Source organism: Giraffa tippelskirchi, chromosome 5 (assembly GCF_054371585.1).
Source record: "Giraffa tippelskirchi isolate mGirTip1 chromosome 5, T2T-mGirTip1v1.2.pri, whole genome shotgun sequence".
Classification (NCBI taxonomy): Eukaryota; Metazoa; Chordata; class Mammalia; order Artiodactyla; family Giraffidae; genus Giraffa; species Giraffa tippelskirchi.
In genome coordinates, this window is record NC_137279.1 from 173,719,286 (window position 1) to 173,740,124 (window position 20,839).

A 20,839-nucleotide genomic window follows, 5' to 3' on the forward strand; every position below is an offset into this window, starting at 1 on the left:
GACTCAGTCATCAAGAAACTTTTAAAAATATTTACTTTTCTGTTTTATTTCAAACTGTTTAAAGGTTTCAAAAAATGTAAGCATGAGATAGTTTGCAGTATCCTAGAACAACCAAGATTCCCAGATCAATTTATAAATAGTATCTTCTCTTCATAATACTTACATTTTGTAACAAAACAGAGATTGGTTTAAGAAAAAAAAAACAGCAAGTCTGGAGCCCCACGTCTGAGCTCTGCGTTCACCTTCACCCTCCCCCAGGTGGGCGGGGAGATCCTCCCAGATCAGGCTGGGTGCTCAGGGGAGGTCAGCCACAGTCAGGGACAGTCAGTGATCCAGAAGCCACTGCACCATGAGTGTCTCTGCACTGAGCCCGTCCAGAGCCCTGAGCAGTGTCTCTGGGCTCCTACAGGTGGTCTCCCTGCTCGGCCTGGTTCTGCTTCTGCTCAAGGCGGCACAGCTCTACCTGCACAGACAGTGGCTGCTCAAAGCCCTTCATCACTTCCCATCTCCTCCTTCCCACTGGCTCTATGGACACAAGCAGGAGGTAGGATGGAGCTGGATGGGGGAGTGGGAAGGTCGGGAGGGCTGGAGATCTAGAGCATGGTCACACTCAGCAAATTCATACCTGGCCCTGTGCTTGCCTGAGGGCACAGATGTGCTCAGTGTGATGGATCAGCCCTGTGGGTTCACTGTGTGTGGAGACAACAGACAGGAATCTAAGAAGGTGTCAAGTCACAGGAAAGAGGCTTACTGGCTGGGTTGGGTTATGTCAGGTGTGGGGACAAACCAGCTTGGTTCATTCAGACTAAGAGATTTTTTAGTCCCGTAAGGTCAGTGCCAGAAACCCACACCAGAGGCCACACACAGGAGTGAAGATCCCATGATGGGGCCAGGTGAAGAGAACTGCCTGTTTGGTGTCCTCTCTCTGGAGGATGAGCTCTTGGAACTGAGCCTGTAATCCTCCTCAGGCTCAGCACGCCAAACAGAGCCTGCACAGAGGGGTGTCAGTCCTCTGTGTGGAGGGACAGGCAGGAGGGAAGGGAGCAGCTTGCAGGCTGGGAGGGGCAGCACCTGCCCACCCAGCAGGGCACCACTGCCCCGGGGGGGGGGGGGCGCGGGAGCTCAGAGCAATGTCAGGGCCACATGGAAATGGCTCACTAAGGGTCTGCGGCTTAAACAAGGTTAGGAGATAATCACAGGTTGCAGAGAGCTGAGGTCTCCGTTTCTCAGCAGTGCAATTAGAGCAGAGTGGAGACAAGGACAAGAACTAGAAGCAGCCCAAGCCCCATGCGGGCTGGCCCAGTACCTCTCTCCCCTCTCCTTCCTAATCTCCTGCACCCCAGGTTACTCAAGGTCCTCCCCCCAGCCTGTGCATTCCAGCCTCTGGGACTCAGCTCCCATGTGCCCTCTGCCCGGAATGATCTCATCCCTCATATGAGTGTCTCACAAGCCCCAGGTCCAAGTCATTTTCATCCTGGGTCTCCCAGGAGTGGAGAGGACACTCTTTTTCCCTTGGGTGTCCTTCCCACATGTCAGTGCTAACTAGATGCAGCTATCTCTCTCTGCAAGATCATAGCTATGAGCTTCTTCTGGGAAGTCTGTCTCTGGTTCATTTTTCTTTCTTGAAATCGTCTTGGTAAATTATGAATCAAATAATGAGCAAATGCAGGAAGAAGACTTTTCTAACATCCAGGTCTGAGTTAGACCCTCTTCCCCAAAGCTTCCCCATAGGCTTTGTCTTCCCTCCATCACACATTCATGACCCACTCCTGTTTTGGCTGCTTAATTTCTCAGCCTCCTACACTAGCCTACAGGGTCCAAACAGATGAGCATCTAGAGCCGCATCCTAATTTAGTACCTTAAATCCGTGTCTGGCACAAAGTAAATGCTCAGTAAACACCGGCTCAGTGAAGGAACGTGACCCACAGTACAAGTTGCCTCAAAGCTGAGAAGTTCTGACAGCAGAAGAATGTAGGCAGAGATCAGATACCAAAGGGACAGAGGATTGCTCTGAGTTACACAGTCATTGAAATGAAGACGATTTGACTACGTGAAACACACCTGGGACCAACTGTTGATGAGAAATCCAGAGGTGACAAAACAAACTGAGTCTCCAAAGTTGAGGAAAGGCAGTTGCTCTGTGGCACAGAGAACAGGCCACCAGGTAGAGGGAAGAACGTGGGCAAAGACCTGGAAGATGAGCAGGTGGAGCAAGTGCAAGAAGTGCTGGCAGCAGCATCCTGAAGGCAGAGCAATGCATCCTGTGGAATCACCACCTCGTCATGTCAAGAGTAGAGACAGTAGAACCAGAAAGGAAACACCTTGGTGGTCCATAATCAGGAATTTACAAAGATTCCTCTAAGCAGTGGGAAGTGTACAAAAGTTTCTGAGAGTTAGTCAATGAAAATGAGATGAAAAATCCACATATCAAAATCTTATTTCAATACCATTCTCATATGTGTACACTCATAACCAGTCCTACAACTGTGCACACACTCAATATGAAAAATAATAATATATACACACAATGCAGTATTTAATTTTTTCCACTTAGCCATATACATTCCAAACAATCTTTCTTACTAAGAAACATTAACATGTATGCTGGGATAATATTAAATGTGTGTAGTGATTGGTATGGCAAAATGAAATTAATAGATAAATTTAATTATTAAAATATAATCTATTCATTCTTTAAATCTAATCCTATGACAACACTGCTTACCAAGTGATAGAAATTATCGGTTGCTTAAGCAATTATGCCACTGTGTACAAATGATTTCCAAAATTTCCATAAGCCAAGTAATTATCTTTGGTGTAAATTTCTGTAGGCAGTTTGTAGTGTTGGCCCATACCTCTACCCGACATGGGACAAAATCCAATCTTAGGACAGTGATGGACAGCCTGCAAGATTGGATGAGATTCCAGGTCGAAGAAATAATTCTAAACTCTTAGTTCTGCTAATGGATCCAGAATAATTACCTGGTACCCTTCCAGCCCTTCACCTCGACTTCAGCTACAGAACTAAAAGAAAGGCATTATTGACTTGTCTTTCCCTTGGTGACAGTTCCAAGAGGAGGGTGAGCTGCCACTGCTACTGAAAAGGGTAGAGAAATACCCGAGGGCCTGTGTTCGCTGGCTGTGGGGCACAAGGGCCCTTGTATTGGTCTACGACCCTGACTACATGAAGATGGTCCTGGGGAGATCAGGTGAGAGGGAAACCCTCAGCCAGAGACAATCTTTCATTTGAGTACATGCCCCTGGGTGTGAAATTCCACAAGAGATTGACATTTCAGACATCAATGCCTGAACTCCTCCAAACACCTCCCCCATAACCACAAGCCAGACTAGGTTTTCTCTTTTATGTCTTACTTTTTACTTTTTACAAACAAATTGAGATGATCCCAGAACTGGAAGATGATTCCCTGTCCACACTGATTTAGGTTGGGTACCTCTCATTGTTGCCTCTTCTGGGTCATGAGATGGCCAGATGACCACATACTGCAGAAAAATCACAGGTTCTGTCTTATTCTCTGGCAGTGAACTGAGTTTATGTTTCAGGGCAATTCACCATCTTAGTCCTGTGGGTGTTCTGTTCTGGAGCTCCGAGTCTCCCTTCCTGGGACCACAATGACTATCAGGACGGAGAGAGTCAGGGATGGGAGGCAAGAGTGCTGTGGCTTCAGACAGATTGTCAGAACCAAGCAAGAAAGGGAGTCCATGGTCTAGACCTCAGCTGCTCCGGAGGCTCCTTGCAGAGTTTGTTGCCATCCGCATTCCTTCTATACCTTTCAGACCCAAAGCCTCATAGAACCTACAAATACTTGACTCCCTGGATTGGTAAGTACATTTAAATACAACTGCAGACCACCCACCATTTAGGTTAACCAAGAGCGGTCTCTTTGCATAAATGGGGAACAACAGGTGCCAGGCACCCTCATCTCTGAATCAAACCTCATTTCTCTTTTCCTAATAAAACCCTCAGCCTTTGTAATGGTGCTGTAGCCCTTCTTTTAGCTAAGCCTCTTCTTCATAATTTCTCAGTCTTTACTAATGTTCCCAGCCTAACTTTTCGATAAGTCCTTTGATCACCTGCCTACCTACTCTTTTTCAACCTCTATCTCACTGCTCTCATAATCAGATCCTATGGACAGACATATTGTAAATTCACATCCCTGAAATGTACCGGGCTTTCCCACCCCTGCCCATGATGAGCCTTCTCCTGACACCCTTGGTTCCTCCCAAGTTGGCCCCACTCTCCCCAATGCCCATACACACCCATCTGTGGTTCAGGGAAAGGTTTGCTGCTGTTGGAGGGGCAGACCTGGTTCCAGCACCGGCGGATGCTGACCCCAGCCTTCCACTATGATATCCTGAAGCCCTACGTGGGAATCATGGCCGACTCTGTCCGAGTGATGCTTGTAAGTCCATCCCTTGTCACAATATGCACTAGAATCCAGCACAGCTGACAAAGTCCACTATCAGACACTTATGTCCCTCAGACATCCATTGAATAGAGCCCCACGGAATGATGCATTCTTAACTTAGTATGAGACAGCATTCATTAAAGCTAGATGGGACAGAGGAACATCTAGGCACCAGCTTGGATCCATAATTTTCTCCTTACCAAGAGAAATCAGGGCCATGGTGTATTCAGGGTCCACTCTTCTCCCATCTCCATGTTTGAACACAGGGCAGTTGATCAAGGAGGTCAGTGCAAATTGGCCCTGGCTGGCTGGGCAATGGCAGCTTTGGTGGCAGAGTGGACATCCCAGGATGTCACACAGGTGGGCTCTGGCCTGGGTTCCCTGGCTTCTGCACAACACTGAGCCACTCATGGGAGGAAATGAGGCCAGGTCTACACTCACAATGGCACCCCACTCAGGTACTCTTGCCTGGAAAATCCCATGGATGGAGGAGCCTGCTAGGCTGCAGTCCATGGGGTTGCTAAGAGTCGGACACGACTGAGCGACTTCACTTTCACTTTTCACTTTCATGCATTGGAGAAGGAAATGGCAACCCACTCCAGTGTTCTTGCCTGGAGAATCCCAGGGATGGCGGAGCCTGCTGGGCTGCCATCTATGGGGTCGCACAGAGTCGGACACGACTGAGCTGACTTAGCTTAGCTACACTCACAGAGCTGGGTCTTCACAAACATCACCTCTGATCTGGACTGGTATCACCTGGTCTTAGGCAACATTAAATGAATGAAAGGAATTGAGTATTTCATGCCCCTTCTAAGAGCCCCGTTAGAGTCACTTTAGCTTTTCCTTGCCTTGAAATATTTACTTTGTAGTGTTGGATATCACTTGTCCAGTTCTGATCTCAGGACACAAAATATTCTCCCCTGAGAAACTATGCTTTCTGTTCAGCCACAAGCTGGCTAATATCATAAATTATTCCTAAAATTCATAATTAATTAGGATATTAGAAGAGAATACAACTATAGTAATGGTTCAAAGAAATAGGCATCACATTTTACACATGTGTTACAGCCCTAAGTTGCTAAAACATGTCTGTTTAGAAAATGAGGAAATTTCATCTGAAGATGTAGAGAAAGAGAGAAAGCCAGGCCTTCTGGGGAAGCAGAGTAGGGTCAATCCCCATCCCTCCACAGGACAAGTGGGAGGAGCTTGTCAGCCAGGACTCACATCTGGAGATCTTTGGACATGTTTCCTTGATGACCCTGGACACCATTATGAAGTGCGCCTTCAGCCACCACAGCAGTGTCCAGACGGACAGGTCAGTGACAGCTCTTCAACAGCAAGGTCCTTTTCTCACCAGCTGGGAAAGACTGAGAGACAGTAAGGGCAGAGTGGATGCTTCTCAGCACAAAAAGTAAGTTCTATGGAGAGACAATGGACCACAGTCAAATTCTACCCAGACTATTCTTGACTCAATCACTAGTCCCAGTTTCCCACACAGGGAAAAGCCTGGATCCTCAGGCCACTTGTAAATACTGAAGGACTCCTCAGGCTAAGACAGAAATGGCAGTACCTCAGTGCTGCCTGTCCCCACTGACTGAGGAATCCTCCACCCAGAGCCCCAATCCCTCTCTAGGTCAGAGGTTCCCTCATCTCCAGTCTCTTCTGAATCCTCTCCCTTCAGGAACTCCCAGTCCTACATCCAGGCCATCAGGGACCTCAGCCATATGAGCTTTTCCCGACTGAGGAATGTTTTCTACCAGAATGACCTCATCTACAGGCTGACCCCTGAAGGCCGCTGGAACCACCGAGCCTGCCAGCTCGCCCATCAACACACAGGTTCTCCTTCTCATGGGCTGCTCCACACACCTTCATCAGGCACATGTGAAAGGGCCTGGCCTTGGACCCCTCAGGCAGAGCCCAGACTCGTGCTTCCTCTTCAGGAGCTGGCACACACCCGCCTGCTGCAGGGACTGGGAACCCAGAGATAAGGCATCAGGTGTTGTGTAGAGAATTACAGGAGTCACGAGGTTGGTGATGACTGAGTGAGATCCCCTCCCAGCAGCATGCAGACAGAGCCTCCATGGCCTGTGTTACTGCAGGGATTGCCACCTGGAGTAGATGATGCTGGAGCTCTCAGTCCTGACATGCTCACCCAGTCCCACCCTCATCCACACCCACCTGGCAGCCAGATTGGCCCTGAGGGGCAGATGGGGCTATGGTGGGTGCTGCATTTAGGCCCCCAGAGTCCTCAGCTCTGGCTGGGAACCACTGTTCTTGGACAGATGCAGTGATCAAAGAGAGGAAGGCTCACCTGCAGAAGGAAGGAGAGCTGGAGAAGGTGAGGAGCAGGAGGCACTTGGACTTCCTGGACATTCTCCTCTTTGCCAGAGTAAGTGTGGGCAAGAGAGGCCTGAGCCTTTGGGCAGAAGCACACAGGAAGGGCAGGCCCTGCACTCTGGCCCTGCCTCCACAGATGGAGAATGCAAGCAACTTGTCTGACGAGGACCTCCGTGCTGAAGTGGACACGTTCATGTTCGAGGGTCATGACACCACAGCCAGTGGCATCTCCTGGATCCTCTATGCTCTAGCCTCCCACCCCAAGCATCAGCAGAGGTGTCGGGAAGAGATCCAGAGCCTCCTAGGGGATGGTGCCTCCATCACCTGGTGAGTGTCCAGGAGATAGAAGAACCCTGTCCCACCTGAGCTAGAGAGAATCCCTGGTTGTCCAGTCCTGCCTGCTCTCAGATGAGCTTCCTTTCAGGGATCACCTGGACCAGATGCCCTACACCACCATGTGCATCAAGGAGGCCTTGAGACTCTATCCACCAGTACCAGTCATTGGGAGAGAGCTGAGCAAGCCCATCACCTTCCCTGATGGACGCTCCTTACCTGCAGGTATGAACTTCATCTCACCACTCACCTAAGCACTCTGTAGGACCACAAGGTAGACCAGAAATCCACATGTGTTTTCCCAGTTGCAATATGCTCTGACTCTTTTCTGCCAGAAGATAATATTTACTCTGTAGTTTGAATGAGTTTTGCAAAATGTTTTTCTTTAAAAACCTAGGAATAATACTACCATATATCCAACAATCTCACTACTGAGAATATAACCTGAGACCCCGGAAATCAAAAAGAACTTGAACCACAGTGTTCATTGCAGCATTATTTACAATAGCCAGGAGATGGAAGCAAACTAGATGTCCATTGACAAATGAATGGATTATGAAGATGTGGTCCATAAACTCAAGGGAATATTACTCATTCATAAAACAGTATGAAACTGAGTCTGTTGCAGTGAGGTGGATGAACCTGCAGCCTGTTATACAGAGTGAAGTAACTCAGAAACAGAAAAACAAATATCATATATTGACACATATATATATAGAATCTAGAAAAATAGTACTGATGAACCCATTTGCAGAGAAGGAATGGAGATGCAGACATCAGTTCAGTTCAGTCACTCAGTCATGTCTGACTCTTTGCAACTCCATGGACTGCAACATGCCAGGCTTCCCTGTCCATCACCAACTCCCAGAGATTACTCAAACTCATGTCCATAGTGTCGGTGATGCCATCCAACCATCTTTTCCTCTGTCATCCCCTTTTCCTCCTACTGTCTGTCTTTTCCAGCAAAAGGGTCTTTTCCAATGAACCAGGTCTTTGCCTCAGGTGGCCAAAGTACTGGAGCTTCAGCTTCAGCATCAGTCCTTCCAATGAATATTCAGGACTGATTTATTTTAGTATTGACTGGTTGGATCTCCTTGCAGTCCAAGGGACTCCCAAGAGTCTTCTCCAACACTACAGTTCAAAAGCATTAATTCTTTGGTGCTCAGCTTTCTTTATGGTCTAACTCTCACATCCATACATGACTACCGGAAAAACCATAGCTTTGAATATATGGATTTTTGTCTCAAAGTGATTTCTTGGCTTTTTAATATGCTGTCTTGGTTGGTCATAGCTTTTCTTCCAAAGAGCAAGCATCTTTTAATTTCATGGCTGAAGTCACCATCCTCAGTGATTTTGGAGTCCAAGAAAACAAAGTCTGTCACTGTTTCCGTTGTTTCCCCATCTATTTGCCATGAAGTGATGGGACGAGATGCCATGATCTTAGTTTTCTGAATGTTGAGTTTTAAGCCACTTTTTCACTCTCCTCTTTCACTTTCATCAGGAGGCTCTTCAGTTCCTCTTTGTTTTCTGCCATAAGGGTGGTGTCATCTGCATATCTGAAGTTATTGATATTTCTCCTAGCAATCTTGATTCCAGCTTGTTCTCCATCCAGCCTGGCATTTCCCATGATGTACTCTGCATATAACTTAAATAAGCAGGGTGACAATATACAGCCTTGACATACTCCTTTCCCAATTTGGAACCAGTCAGTTGTTTCATGTCCAGTTCTAACTGTTACTTCTTGACCTGCTTACAGGTTTCTCAGGAGGCAGGTAAGGTGGTCTGGTATTCCCGTCTCTTTAAGAATTTTCCAGTTTGTTGTGATCCACACAGTCAAACGCTTTGGCATAGTCAATAAAGCCAAAGTACATGTTTTTCTGGAACTCTCTTGCTTTTCCTATGATCCAACGGATATTAGCAATTTGATCTCTGGTTCCTCTGGCTTTTCTAAATCCAGCTTGAACACCTGGAAGTTCATGGTTCAAATACTGTTGAAGACTTGCTTGCAGAATTTTGAGGATTACTTTGCTAGTGTGTGAGATGAGTGCAATTGTGTGGTAGTTTGAACATTCTTTGGCATTGCATTTCTTTGGGATTAGAGTGAAAACTGACCTTTTCCAGTCCTGTGGCCACTGCTGAGTTTTCCAAATTTGCTGGCATATTAAGTGTAGCATTTTCACAGCATCATCTTCTAGGATTTGAAATAGCTCAACTGGAATTCCATCACCTCCACTAGCTTTATCCACATTGATGCTTCCTAAGGCCCACTTGACTTCACACTCCAAGATGTCTGGCTCTAGGTGAGTGATCACACTATCATGGTTATCTGGGTCATTAAGATCTTTTTTGTATAGTTCTTCTGTGTATTCTTGCCACCTCTTCTTAATATCTTCTGCTTCTCTTAGGTCCACACCATTTCTGTCCTTTATTATGCCTATCTTTGCATGAAATGTTCCCTTGGTATCTCTAATTTTCTTGAAGAGATCTTTAGTCTTTCTCATTCTATTGTTTTCCTCTATTACTTAGCGTTGATCCCTGAGGAAGGCTTTCTTATCTCTCCTTGCTATTCTTTGGACTTCTGCATTCAGATGGGTTTATCTTTTCTTTTCTTCTTTGTCTTTTGCTTCTCTTCTTCTCTCAGCAATTTGTAAGGCTTCCTCAGACAACCATTTTGGCTTTTTGCATTACTTTTTCCTGGGAATGGTCTTGGTCATTGCCTCCTGTACAATTCACAAACCTTTGTCCATACTTCTTCAGGCACTCATCTATCAGATTTAACCTCTTGAATCTATTTGTCACTTCCACTGTATAATATTAAAAAGCTGAGACATTACTTTGCTGACAAAGATCCATCTAGTCAAAGCTATGGTTGTTCCAGGAGTCATGTATGGATGTTAGAGCTGGACCAAAAAGAAGACTGAGAGCTGAAGAATAGATGCTTTTGAACTGTGGTGTTGGAGAAGACTCTTGAGAGTCCCTTGGACTGAAAAGAGATCACACTAGTCATTCCTAAAGGAAATCAATCCTGAATCCTCATTGGAAGGATCAATGCTGAAGCTGAAGCTCCAGTACTTCGGCCACCTGATGCAAAGAGCTGACTCATTAGAAAAGACTCTGATGCTGGGAAAGATTGAAGGCAAGAGGAGAGGGGGACAACAGAGGATAAGATGGTTGGATGGCATCACTGATTCAATGGACATGAATTTGAGCAAGCTCCAGGAGATGGTGTAGGACAGGGAAGCCTGGCGTTCTACAGTTCTAGGGGTGGCAAAGGGTTGAACCTGACTGAGCGACTGGACAACAACACTAAAATAATTACCTAAAATTCAGGGGGTAAGCAGAGTGATGTGGTAAGTGGAAGTGCGTATATGCACATGTTTTCATCCACCCAGACAGTTATGTCTTTTGCTTGGTGCATTTAATCCATTTACATTTAAGGTAGTTATTGATATGTATGATTCTATTACCATTTTCTTAATTGTTTTGGATTTATTTTCTGTAAGTCTTTTCCTTCTCTTGTGTTTCCTACCTAGAGAAGTTCCTTTACCATTTGTTGTAAATCTGGTTTGGTGAATTCTCTTAACTTTTGCTTGTCTGGTCTGGAAAGCTTTTTTTTCTCCATGAAATCTGAAGAAGAGTCTTTTTGGGTAGAGTATTCTTGGTTGTATGTTCTTCCCTTTCATCATGCCATTCCAAACATCATGCCATTCCATTCTGACTTGTAGAGTTTCTGTTGAGAAATCAGCTGATAGCCTGATGGCAGTTCCCTTGTATGTTATTTGTTGTTTTTCCCTTGTTGTTTTTAATATTATATCTCTGTCTTTAATTTTTGTCAGTTTGATTACTATGTGTTTCCATGTGTTCCTCCTTGAGTTTATCCTTTCTGGGATTCTCTATGCTTCCTGGACTTGGTTGACTATTTCCTTTCCCATGTTCTGGAAGATTTCAGCTATTATCTCTTCAAATATTTTCTTTGGTCCTTTCTCTCTCTCTTCTCATTCTGAGACCCCTACACTGCAAATGTTGTTTAGGCTCTCTTCATTTCTTGTCATTCTTTTTTTCTGTAGTCTATTCTACAGCAGTGATTTCCACCATTCTGTCCTCCAGGTTATTTTTTCCATTTTTCTGCCTCAGTTATTCTGCTATTGATTCCTTCCAGTGTATTATTTATCTCTGTCTGTTTATTCTTTAGTTGTTCTAGGTCTTTGGTCAACAGTTCTTGCATCTTCTCAATCTTTGCCTCTATTCTTTTCATGAGATCCTGGATCATCTTCAATTTCATTATTCTGAATTCTTTTTCTGGAAGATTGCCTATCTCCACTTCATTTAGTTGTTTTTCTGGAATTTTATCTGTCCCTTCATCTGGGACATAACTTTCTGCTTTTTCATCGTGACTAACTATCTGTAACATGGTTTTTGTTTTAGTCATTGTGAGACTCTGCTTCTTCTTGCTTTTTCTGTCTGCCTTCTGCTGAATGAGGCTAAGAGACATGTGTAAGCTTCTTGATGGGACTGGTGATGGAAAAAATGGGTCTTGCTCCAGTGGACAGGGCCCTGCTCAGTTACACTTTAATCCAATTATCTGCTGATGAATGGGGTTGCACTCCCTCCCTGGTAGTTATTTGGTCTGAGGCAATGCAACCCTGGGGTCTACAGGCTCTATGGTAGGGTGAATGGTGAATTCCAAGGGGGTTTATGCCAAGGAGGACCTTCCAGTTCCCCTGTCCCTGTGGTAAGCCCCTGCAGACCCATGCCACCACAGGAGGCCCTCCAACACTAGTAGGTAGTTTTGGTTAGTCTCCTGTGGGGTCAATGCTCCTCTCCTTTTGGTCTTGGTGCTTGTAAACTTTTGTTTATGCTCTCCAAGTGTGGAGTCTATTTCCCTCAGTCCTCTGGAAGGCCAATAATCATATCCCATGGGCCATCAAGTTTCTCTCCCCAAAGAGATTCCCAGTCCCTTTGTCAGATGCCCATGCTGAGGAGCCTGACTTGGGGTTCAGAACCTTCACAATAATGCAAGAACTTCTTCAGTATTATTGTTCTCCAGTCTGTGGGTCACCCACCTGGCAGGTATGGGATTTGATTTGATCATGATTGCACCCCTCCTACTGTCTTGCTGCAGCTTCTTCTTTGTCTTTGGTCACGGGTTATCTTTTTTTATTGGGTTCCAGCGTCCTCCTGTCGATGGTTGTTCAACAGCTAGTTCCAATTTTAGTGCTCAAGCAGGAGGAGATGAGCGCACATCCTTCTACTCTGCTGTCTTGAACCAGAAACTATAGTTGTTGTTTAGCCACGAAGTCATGTCCTACTCTTCTGCGACCCTAGCTCTACTGGTAAAGAATCTGCCTGCAATGCAGGAGACCTCAGTTCTATTCCTGGGTTGGGAAGGTCCCCTGGAGGAGGGCATGGCAACCCACTCCAGTATTCTTGCCTGGAGAATCCCCATGCACAGAGGAGCCTGGTGAGCTACAGTCCTTGGTGTTGCAAAGAGTCAGATACAACTGAGCAACTAAGCACAGACTTAGCCCTCCAGCCTCCACTGCCCATGAGATTTCCCAGGCAAGAATATTGGAGTGGGTTGCTATTTCCTTCTCTCTCTCTCTCTCTCTCTCTCTCTCTATATATATATATATATATATATATATATACACACACATATACACCTATATACACACACACACAACATTGTACAGCTAGTAACATCCAATTAAAAAAATGATTGACACAGAACTTGAATGCAACAAAAGCTCAATAAACAAATGTTGACCCTTGAATGTGGTCTTATAATGGAACCTAAAATTCTAATTCCTTGAAACATGAAGACTTAAGAGAAAAGCAGACAGAAGCAGGGGGAAGCATGCTTCTTCCACATGGATCTAAGTAAAGGAGGGAGCTTAGGGACTCCACTGTCATGGGTCAGATAGTCCAGTCTCTGAGGAGTCCTCTGGTGGGCGGCAGAGGGCAGCTGATGATGAAGTCTGAGAGCTCTGCCATGGCTGGAGGCCACCCACTGACTCACCTCCCAGTGGGTCTGAATTCCAGCCCTGCCCCATCTTAGCTGTTCGATCATAGACCCATCCCTTAATCTTTCTGAGGCTCAAGTGCTTCATTGGTTCATGGGGATAGAACTGCCTTCCTTGAGGGCTATATGAGGATAAAATGAGTTATTGCACATTCCCCAGAGTCATGATGGCATGTGATAAATGTGAGTTGTCACCTGAGTTGCTCCTAAATGTAAGCCTCCAATTCTTTTACTTCTCAATCCTGAGTCCTGGTCACCTACTCCTAACTGCCAGAGTCCTGCTCCAGCTGGTCCAGGGGTTCCCTCAGGATGGACGGCGTCGGTGATGCGAATGAGAAGACACAGCGAGTCTCGGTGTTTCCAAGTGTCTTCTGCCTTTATTGTTTTTTAAGACAGCTTCTATATCTTTAGTGGTACACAGAAACAAATGTATAGAGTCATATCAAATCAGCTTAATGGGTCAACAGTGTTGACCTTTACCGACATCGTTTGCATATCTTAGTTCATTTTGTTTACATCATCTTCTGGCCTGGGGGCCTGCCAACATCTTGTGACTCTCCTATTGATAAGGGTTGATCAGTCAGAACACTTTTGTATCAGGCACAGCAGGAAAGAACCCATCAATAGAAAGTTTCAAGGCAAAACCTGTTTTCGGTAATTTACTTTACTCCTTGAGCTTAACAGAAAAGAATGTGGTCCCATAAAGTCATAGAACAGCAAGCTGAAGGTCAGCTCTAAGTAAGAATCTTCAGTTAAATCAACAATTGTCTCACTATTTGTATTACAGCTAAACTTCTATTTATATAAATCTTCAACTATTATGCTTTTATTATATAGGCTAAATACATTAAGAGTAAAAACATAGCGAGTAAATATAGACTAAGCAACAGTTTCACAAAGCAACATTTCCTATATTTCCCAACAAGCCTTTTTTCCTGCGAAGGGTTTTGTGCCCATAGGGGCTTTCCGTGTGGAGGCTCTCAATGCTGTTTTATTATTAAGGAACAGTCATGCACATTAGCTCCAAAGGCACAGGTATATTTATTAAACAAACCAATATGTTAGCAAAAGGAATTTAGATAAGCATATTCTATATCCCAGATAATTTTATTTAGGGTGCTACCGTTCAGGGGCCTTGTTGATTGGGGTTTCAGACTGATCTATTTCAGAAGAGAATCAGGAAAAGCCTTTTGTCCAAGTCACAGAAGACAAGAAGAGGTCTATTATAGCAAGCGTCAGAAAGAGAGATCTAATTTTTAAGGTGAGCGCTGAGGCAGCCTCTCAAGAATCCCCGAGGCCTGAGAAGCCGTGCTCAAATCAGTCCTCTTTCTCATGACTCTGTCATGGGTGGGATCTCGTGAGCTGGCTCCCAGCACCTAACAGAGCTCATGTGCTTTGTCATGCCCCGCCCACCTGTCTTGCAAGAACGTCATTTCATTCAGAGTGACGGAGGGTGCTCCCATGGTGGCTCCCAGGACTTTTGTGAAGACATTCCCCCTGCTCCATGGGGACCATCAGGCTTCTCTCTCTCGTCTCTTCCCCACAGGAATCTTAGTCTCCCTCTCCTTTTATGGACTTCATCACAACCCAAACGTGTGGCTGAACCCGGAGGCAAGTTGGTGGTGTGAGGAGGGGATGGGATGCTCTCTCTCCACACCAGCCGCTCCTGCTGCTGCTCTGTGGATTGATGTGAGGAGTTTGACCCCACTATCCTAGCCCCATTGCTCTCTCTGCAGGTGTTTGACCCATCCCGGTTTGCACCAGGTTCTACTCGACACAGCCATGCCTTTCTGCCCTTCTCAGGAGGATCCAGGTGAGGCCTCTGTTCTTGGGAAAGCAGGTGTCACTGGTTGCTACCTGATATGTGTGACTGTCTACATCCGTACATAGTGCCTGCAGTTCTGTCCTTGTGTGTTGATGTGTTGAGAAGGAGGCATGGGTCTCCATGTACAAGAAGGCCTTTAGGGCCCGCCACAATGACGTTGACCTTCTGATGTCCACAAGGATTGACCTCATTTCCATGTCAGTGGCTGATCCAAAGTATCCAGGGTTTTCCTCACTTTAAGAGTATGACATCTTAACATTAGAAGTCTTCTTGAAAGTTAAACTACACATGTTTCATTTGGACAATTTCAGTCACCTTAAAAGATGGTTTCCTCTGTTCCCATATTATTAGTGAGTCTACTGCCTTTCTGCTTAATTCACCAGTCCACCTCTCACTGTATCTATCGTGTCTGCATGAGTTTGGAATTCCAGTTGCCTTCCATGTCCTGAGGCTTCAAGTCGTGTCTGTGATCAGTCACAGTTGTTATTTGAATAAGTTTCGCAGTCATGAGTGTGTTCTCTGTTTCTACAGTACATCTGACATAATTTTGACTTCATATTAATATAACATGACATATTTTCCTGTTGCCAAAATTCTTTATATAATAGCAGAAGTTATATATCATAGTCTCACAGTCTACAGAGTCTAATGTTAACAAGATAAAGAGTAAAGTGAGGATGATCAAGTCAGCTTTTGGGAGAAAACTGACTATTTTTTATTTGACAAGCATTTGTAAAGTCCCTTGGATGTAAAGTATAAAGCACCCTTGAAATAGCTATTAACTGGGATGATACACTCCTAAATGACTGAAGATCTTAAAGGCTACAGAACCTCCCCTGAAATAGTAACTTCAGTGACTTTGCAACTTAGTAGAAACAAGTTTTTCCTGACTCTACAATTCTAGGAAACTTTCAACTGTGAATCAACATTCACAGAACAAGTTTGAAGCAAATTGTCTTCCTGAATTGCTTCTAGGACTTGGTTTACACCAGGGTCCAATCCTTCCTTGTAGACATGGCTGCATGTCATGCAGCTGCCACTAGAGGACAGGAGGGACTAGGCAGCTTGATTTTATGTCAGACTGAGTATTTCTTGTACTCGCACTCCATTTGAGTTGTTTTCAATTCAATTAATATTGTTTAAGTATGAAAGTATGTATTAAGCATGTCTCCTTGTACCAAGACCTGCGCTAGGAGATGGGAACACAGGGATGATAATGCTGTCTTCACTCAGAACTCACTGTCTACATTTCAACACATCTACCCAAGACAGACATCATTCACACACCCACTCTTTCACTCATTCATTCATTGAGCAGACTGTGGGAAGATCCATGATCTGGCACAGTGCTGGGCACTGGATGTGATGTGTCCTTGAGTTAACACCCGTGATACCATTAGGGTCCAGAGCGGGAAGAGGTGCAGCCAGCAGAGGGGGTGAGGGTGGTGGTCACTGGATTGAGCCTTGAGCATGAGGATGGCAGAGGCGAGGGAAGGGAACCTCAACAGTTGCTGAGTCAGAAAGAGGAGCTGGACAGACCCCAGGTGAGTGAGGAATAATCCAGAGAGGGCTGTGATGCAGCTGGGGCACTGGGACGTGTTCTCCCTGTGATGCGGAACAAGCAGTCCTGGAACTACTGTGGTTTTAGAGGGAGAGAAGGAATGGAGGCTGAAAAGCCCGGATGAGGAGCCCAAGGGATGGTTAGGAGGGTCATTTCTGGATTAGAATGGGAAGGTTCCAAATGTAGATTGACTGAGGAGCTGAGGGAGACAGGAAGCCAGGCCATTAATTGAGAGGCAAATGGTCAGCTAGTTAGGGTCATTAACCCATGTCCCACCAGGAAGCCTCCCTGTTGCCATTCTGACTCCTTACACAGCCTGTCTTGTCATCTCTGGGGACTGGGCAGCCTGTCTGTCTACCGTAGGTGATAAGGTCCTGAGAGAATGTCCACCCTGCCCCCATACATTGCCCTGGCCTGACCTGAAACCAGGAATTGCCTGTAGACAAGTGAATAAAGTACTAGTTCACAGTTCTTGATCCACTTGACTTGACTCTGTGGCTTAGAGCACTGATGCTACCCAACAGGATTTCCTGCTGAAAGTGGTGGAAGGTAGAAGATAGTCCTTAGAGAGGTGGGCTTTGTCATAGGTCAAGGGAAGAGTTTGGCCCAAGACTTGGCTGTCAAATTCAGTGTGATGAGTAAGGAAGGGATCAGGGCTGGGCCACCTGGAGGACAGCCCTGATTCCCTGTGCTCAGCAGGGGTTAGAAGCCTCTGCTTGCTTCCTTTTTATCTCTCAACCCAGGAACTGCATCGGGAAGCAGTTTGCCATGAATGAGTTGAAGGTGGCCGTGGCCCTGACCTTGCTTCGCTTTGAGCTGTCACCAGATCCCTCCAGGATCCCTGTGCCCACTCCAGTCATGGTGCTGAGATCCAAAAATGGGATCCACTTGCAGCTCAGGAAGCTGCCTGATCCAGGTGGGGACAAGGATAAGTTCTTAGGGCCCCGGTCTGCCATCCTGTCTTGCTGTCACTCTCTCCTGTCCTTGCCTCTTTGCCCATTTCCTGCTTCTCTCTGCCCCCCTGCCAGCTTGCCTCATCTCCTGCCTCCTGCCCAGCAGCAGACTTTCTGCCCTTCTCCTCTCACCTTTCTCCAGGCTCCCTATCTGCTTATCTCTCCATCTGTCTCTGACCCCCTGTATCTCTCACTGTCCAGCTGAATCTTGATCACCTGACATCTTCCAGTCTGTCTGTTCTCTCCTGTGTTTCGCCACTTCAGTCTGCCTGTCTGACCCTGAATTCATGTACATTTGCTTCTAAAATAATTTACCATTGGCTTAGGGTCTTGGGGCTTCTCTGATGGCTCACGGGGTAGAGAACCCACGTGGTATGCAGGAGCCACCGGAGACTCAAGTTCAATATCTGGGTCAGGAAGATGCCGTGGAGAAGGAAATGGCAACCCACTCCAGTATTCTTGCCTGGGAAATCCCATGAACAGAGGAGCCTGGTGGATTGCAGTTCATGAGATGGCGAAGAGTTGGACTTGACTGAGCACAGGGCAGAATATCTTAGAGACTTAGAACAATACAAAGTTATTCTCTGAAGGCTCTGGAGTGAGAAATCTGAAGTGGGTTTCTCTGGAAAAAGGAAGATGTTGGCGGGCTCCCCCTCCAAGGATCTAGGACAGGGTCCCACTCTTTGCCTTTTCTGCATCTAGCGCTGCAATTCTTGCATTCCTTGGCTCCTGGGCCCTCCTCCATATATGAATCCAGCACTATCTCAAACGTCCCTCTGCTTCTGTCTTCACATCACTTTCTCTTTCACCAGGACCTTTGTGATTAGATGAACAACTCAGATAAGACAGGCTTGTTCTCCTATCTGGGGATGAGGACGAGGACACCTGGGCAGCCATTGCTGGACCTGTTAAGTCTTATGTGACCACCATTGGCCTGTCTCCAGTTCTCTCCAATGGGTGAAGGGCCTACCCATGTGTCAGTCATGTGGCTTTCCCTCTCTTACCCTCCCTTAATAAAGTTCACAATGTCATATGGAGTGTACTTGTCTTCTCTGAAAGGAGCTGGATGAAACAGAAGAGGGGAAGGGGAGGGAAGACAGCAGAGAGGAGGAGGGGAGATAACACCTGCTCTGTGGGGCTGGAACCCCAGCAGGGAGAGCATGTCCAGCCCCCTTGCAGCCTCACACTCTGGGGTCCTTCATGCCCCACATGCTGCCTGGCGCCTGACGCTCCCATGACAGCTGAGTCAGAAGAAAGGGCTTGTCTCCAAAGGCTCAGAGGGAAGATGCTCACACCAGCACCCGTCGGGGAAGGAGCCTTCTGCTCTTCCATGGTGGCTTCCTCACCACATCTGTAGAGGGGCCCAGCCTGAGCCCACCCTGTGCTGAGCAGGGAAGATGTTACAGACTTGGCCAGGCACAAGGGGTTTCTTCACCCCAGTGAGATTTGAGCAGAGTCCAGGCTGGCATTCTCTCCAGTCCCTTGGCAGCCCTTTCTGACAGGCAGGGCCTCAGGCTCCTTAGAAGCCTAGAGTGGGCTGCTGTGCTGGAGGGTCTAGGAGGAGCCAACTGGGCACAAGGCTTGGCTGCTGGGAGCAGGTGTCAGACCCAAATCCAGGACAGCTGGTGGCACCCCTCCCACAGGACAGCACCTTAGAGTCCCTGGCATGTGTGCCCAGCCACTCTGAGTGAGGACGAGCTTCTTCAGCCTTGCCATTCCTGGAGACCATGTTGGGGCCTGTCCTCCTGACCCTGGGCAGTGACCAGAACCAGGCCCCTTGCACTCCTCCTCCAGCCTCTCTGCACCCAGCCCTGCTCTCTTTGTTTCCCCTGGCTCAAGTTCCTCATAGCTTTCAGGCAAAAGAGAGAAGTCCAAACTGTGTCCCTTTGTAGTCACCATTAAACTGTCAACTTAAAAAAGTGCACAACTTAAAAACTGTGAGTTAAGTTTTACCTGGATCAAAATGAGGACTGCAGCACAGGAGACAGCACCTCAGATGGCTCTGAGAAAGTGCTCCAGGGAAGCATGGCAGGGAGATATATATATATATATATATCAGAAGATTTCTGCTAGTTACAAGGCTTAGTCATCACCCTGAAGGGCTTTAGTGCTTTTCTAAATATGAGGAGACACAACAATTGGACTCATAAAATCAGCTCCTGAAAATATATAACTATCTGATGATCTGTTCTACCAGTTTTTCCCCAAGTACAGAGTTCCTCACTTCTTCTGTCTACCCTGAACTATTTTCAGGGGATATTGAAGATCAGCTGCTGTGGGAGCACATGATTTAACCCCTGTAGAGGAAGATGGCAAGTGCCAATGACACAGGACAATTTGCGGTTGACAATATAAATAACTATATGACACCTTTTCTAGTTGTCATAGTTTTTTTTTAATTAAAAAAAATTTAGGCTGTAATGAGCTGTCTGCAGGATTTTAGTTTCCCACCAGGGATGGATCTGATAGAGTGCCTGAAGAACTATGGATGGAGGTTTGTAACATTGTACAGGAGGTAGTGATCAAAACCATCCTCAAGAAAAGGAAATGCAAAAAGGCAAAATGATTGTCTGAGGAGGCCTTACAAATAGCTGAGAAAAGAAGAGAAGTGAAAGGCAAAGGAGAAAAGGAAGGATATACCCATCTGAATGCAGAGTTTCAAAGAATATCAAGTAGAGATAAAAAAGCCTTTTTAAGTGATCAGTGTGAAGAAATAGAGGAAAACAATAGCATGGGAAAGACTAGAGATCTCTTCAAGAAAATTAAAGATAACATGTACACCCATGGTGGATTCATGTCAATGTATGGCAAAACAAATACAATATTGTAAAGTTAGAAAATAAACTAATTACAAAAAAATATACCAAGACAACATTTCATGCAAAGATAGGCATAATAAAGGACAGAAATGGTATGGACCTAAGAGAAGCAGAAGATATTAAGAAAAGGTGGCAAGAATACACAGAAGAATTAAACAAAAGAGATTTTCATGACCCAAATAACCATAATGGTGTGATCACTCACCTAGAGCCAGACATCCTGGAGTACGAAGTCAAGTGGGCCTTAGGAAGCATCACTACAAACAAAGCTAGCGGAGGTGATGGAATTCCAGCTGAGCTATTTCAAGTCCTGAAAGATGATGCTGTTAAAGTGCTACACTCAATATGCTAGCAAATTTGGAAAACTCAGCAGTGGCCACAGGACTGGAAAAGGTCAGTTTTCATTCCAATCCCAAAGAAATGCATGCCAAAGAATGTTCAAACCACTGCACAATTGCACTCATTTCACATGCTAACAAAGTAATGCCCAAAATTCTCCAAGCAAGGCTTCAATAGTATGTGAACTGAGAACATCCAGATGTTCAAGTTGGATATAGAAAAG

General features: G+C 45.9%; 1 protein-coding gene across 3 annotated transcripts; it reads left to right on the forward strand.

Annotated features, from left to right (window-relative positions):
• Nucleotides 1-278: 278 nt before the first annotated feature.
• On the forward strand, nucleotides 279-18,489 carry LOC145504544 (taurochenodeoxycholic 6 alpha-hydroxylase-like). 3 transcript variants are annotated; one of them, XM_081485610.1, is made up of 13 exons: nucleotides 279-544; nucleotides 3,068-3,209; nucleotides 3,796-3,840; nucleotides 4,294-4,421; nucleotides 5,618-5,742; nucleotides 6,109-6,263; nucleotides 6,710-6,816; nucleotides 6,901-7,091; nucleotides 7,189-7,322; nucleotides 14,666-14,730; nucleotides 14,856-14,932; nucleotides 17,249-17,421; nucleotides 18,271-18,489. In XM_081485610.1, exons 1-13 carry the CDS (start codon nucleotides 350-352, stop codon nucleotides 18,279-18,281), a joined length of 1,548 nt encoding a protein of 515 aa, XP_081341736.1. In that variant the 5' UTR covers nucleotides 279-349; the 3' UTR covers nucleotides 18,282-18,489. The 3 variants fall into 3 exon arrangements, with proteins under 3 accessions (XP_081341736.1, XP_081341737.1, XP_081341738.1); XM_081485611.1 differs by having other exon boundaries at nucleotides 307-544; nucleotides 6,205-6,263; XM_081485612.1 differs by lacking the exons at nucleotides 6,109-6,263; nucleotides 6,901-7,091; nucleotides 17,249-17,421; nucleotides 18,271-18,489 and having other exon boundaries at nucleotides 307-544; nucleotides 6,710-6,837; nucleotides 7,158-7,322; nucleotides 14,856-14,936.
• Nucleotides 18,490-20,839: the final 2,350 nt, after the last annotated feature.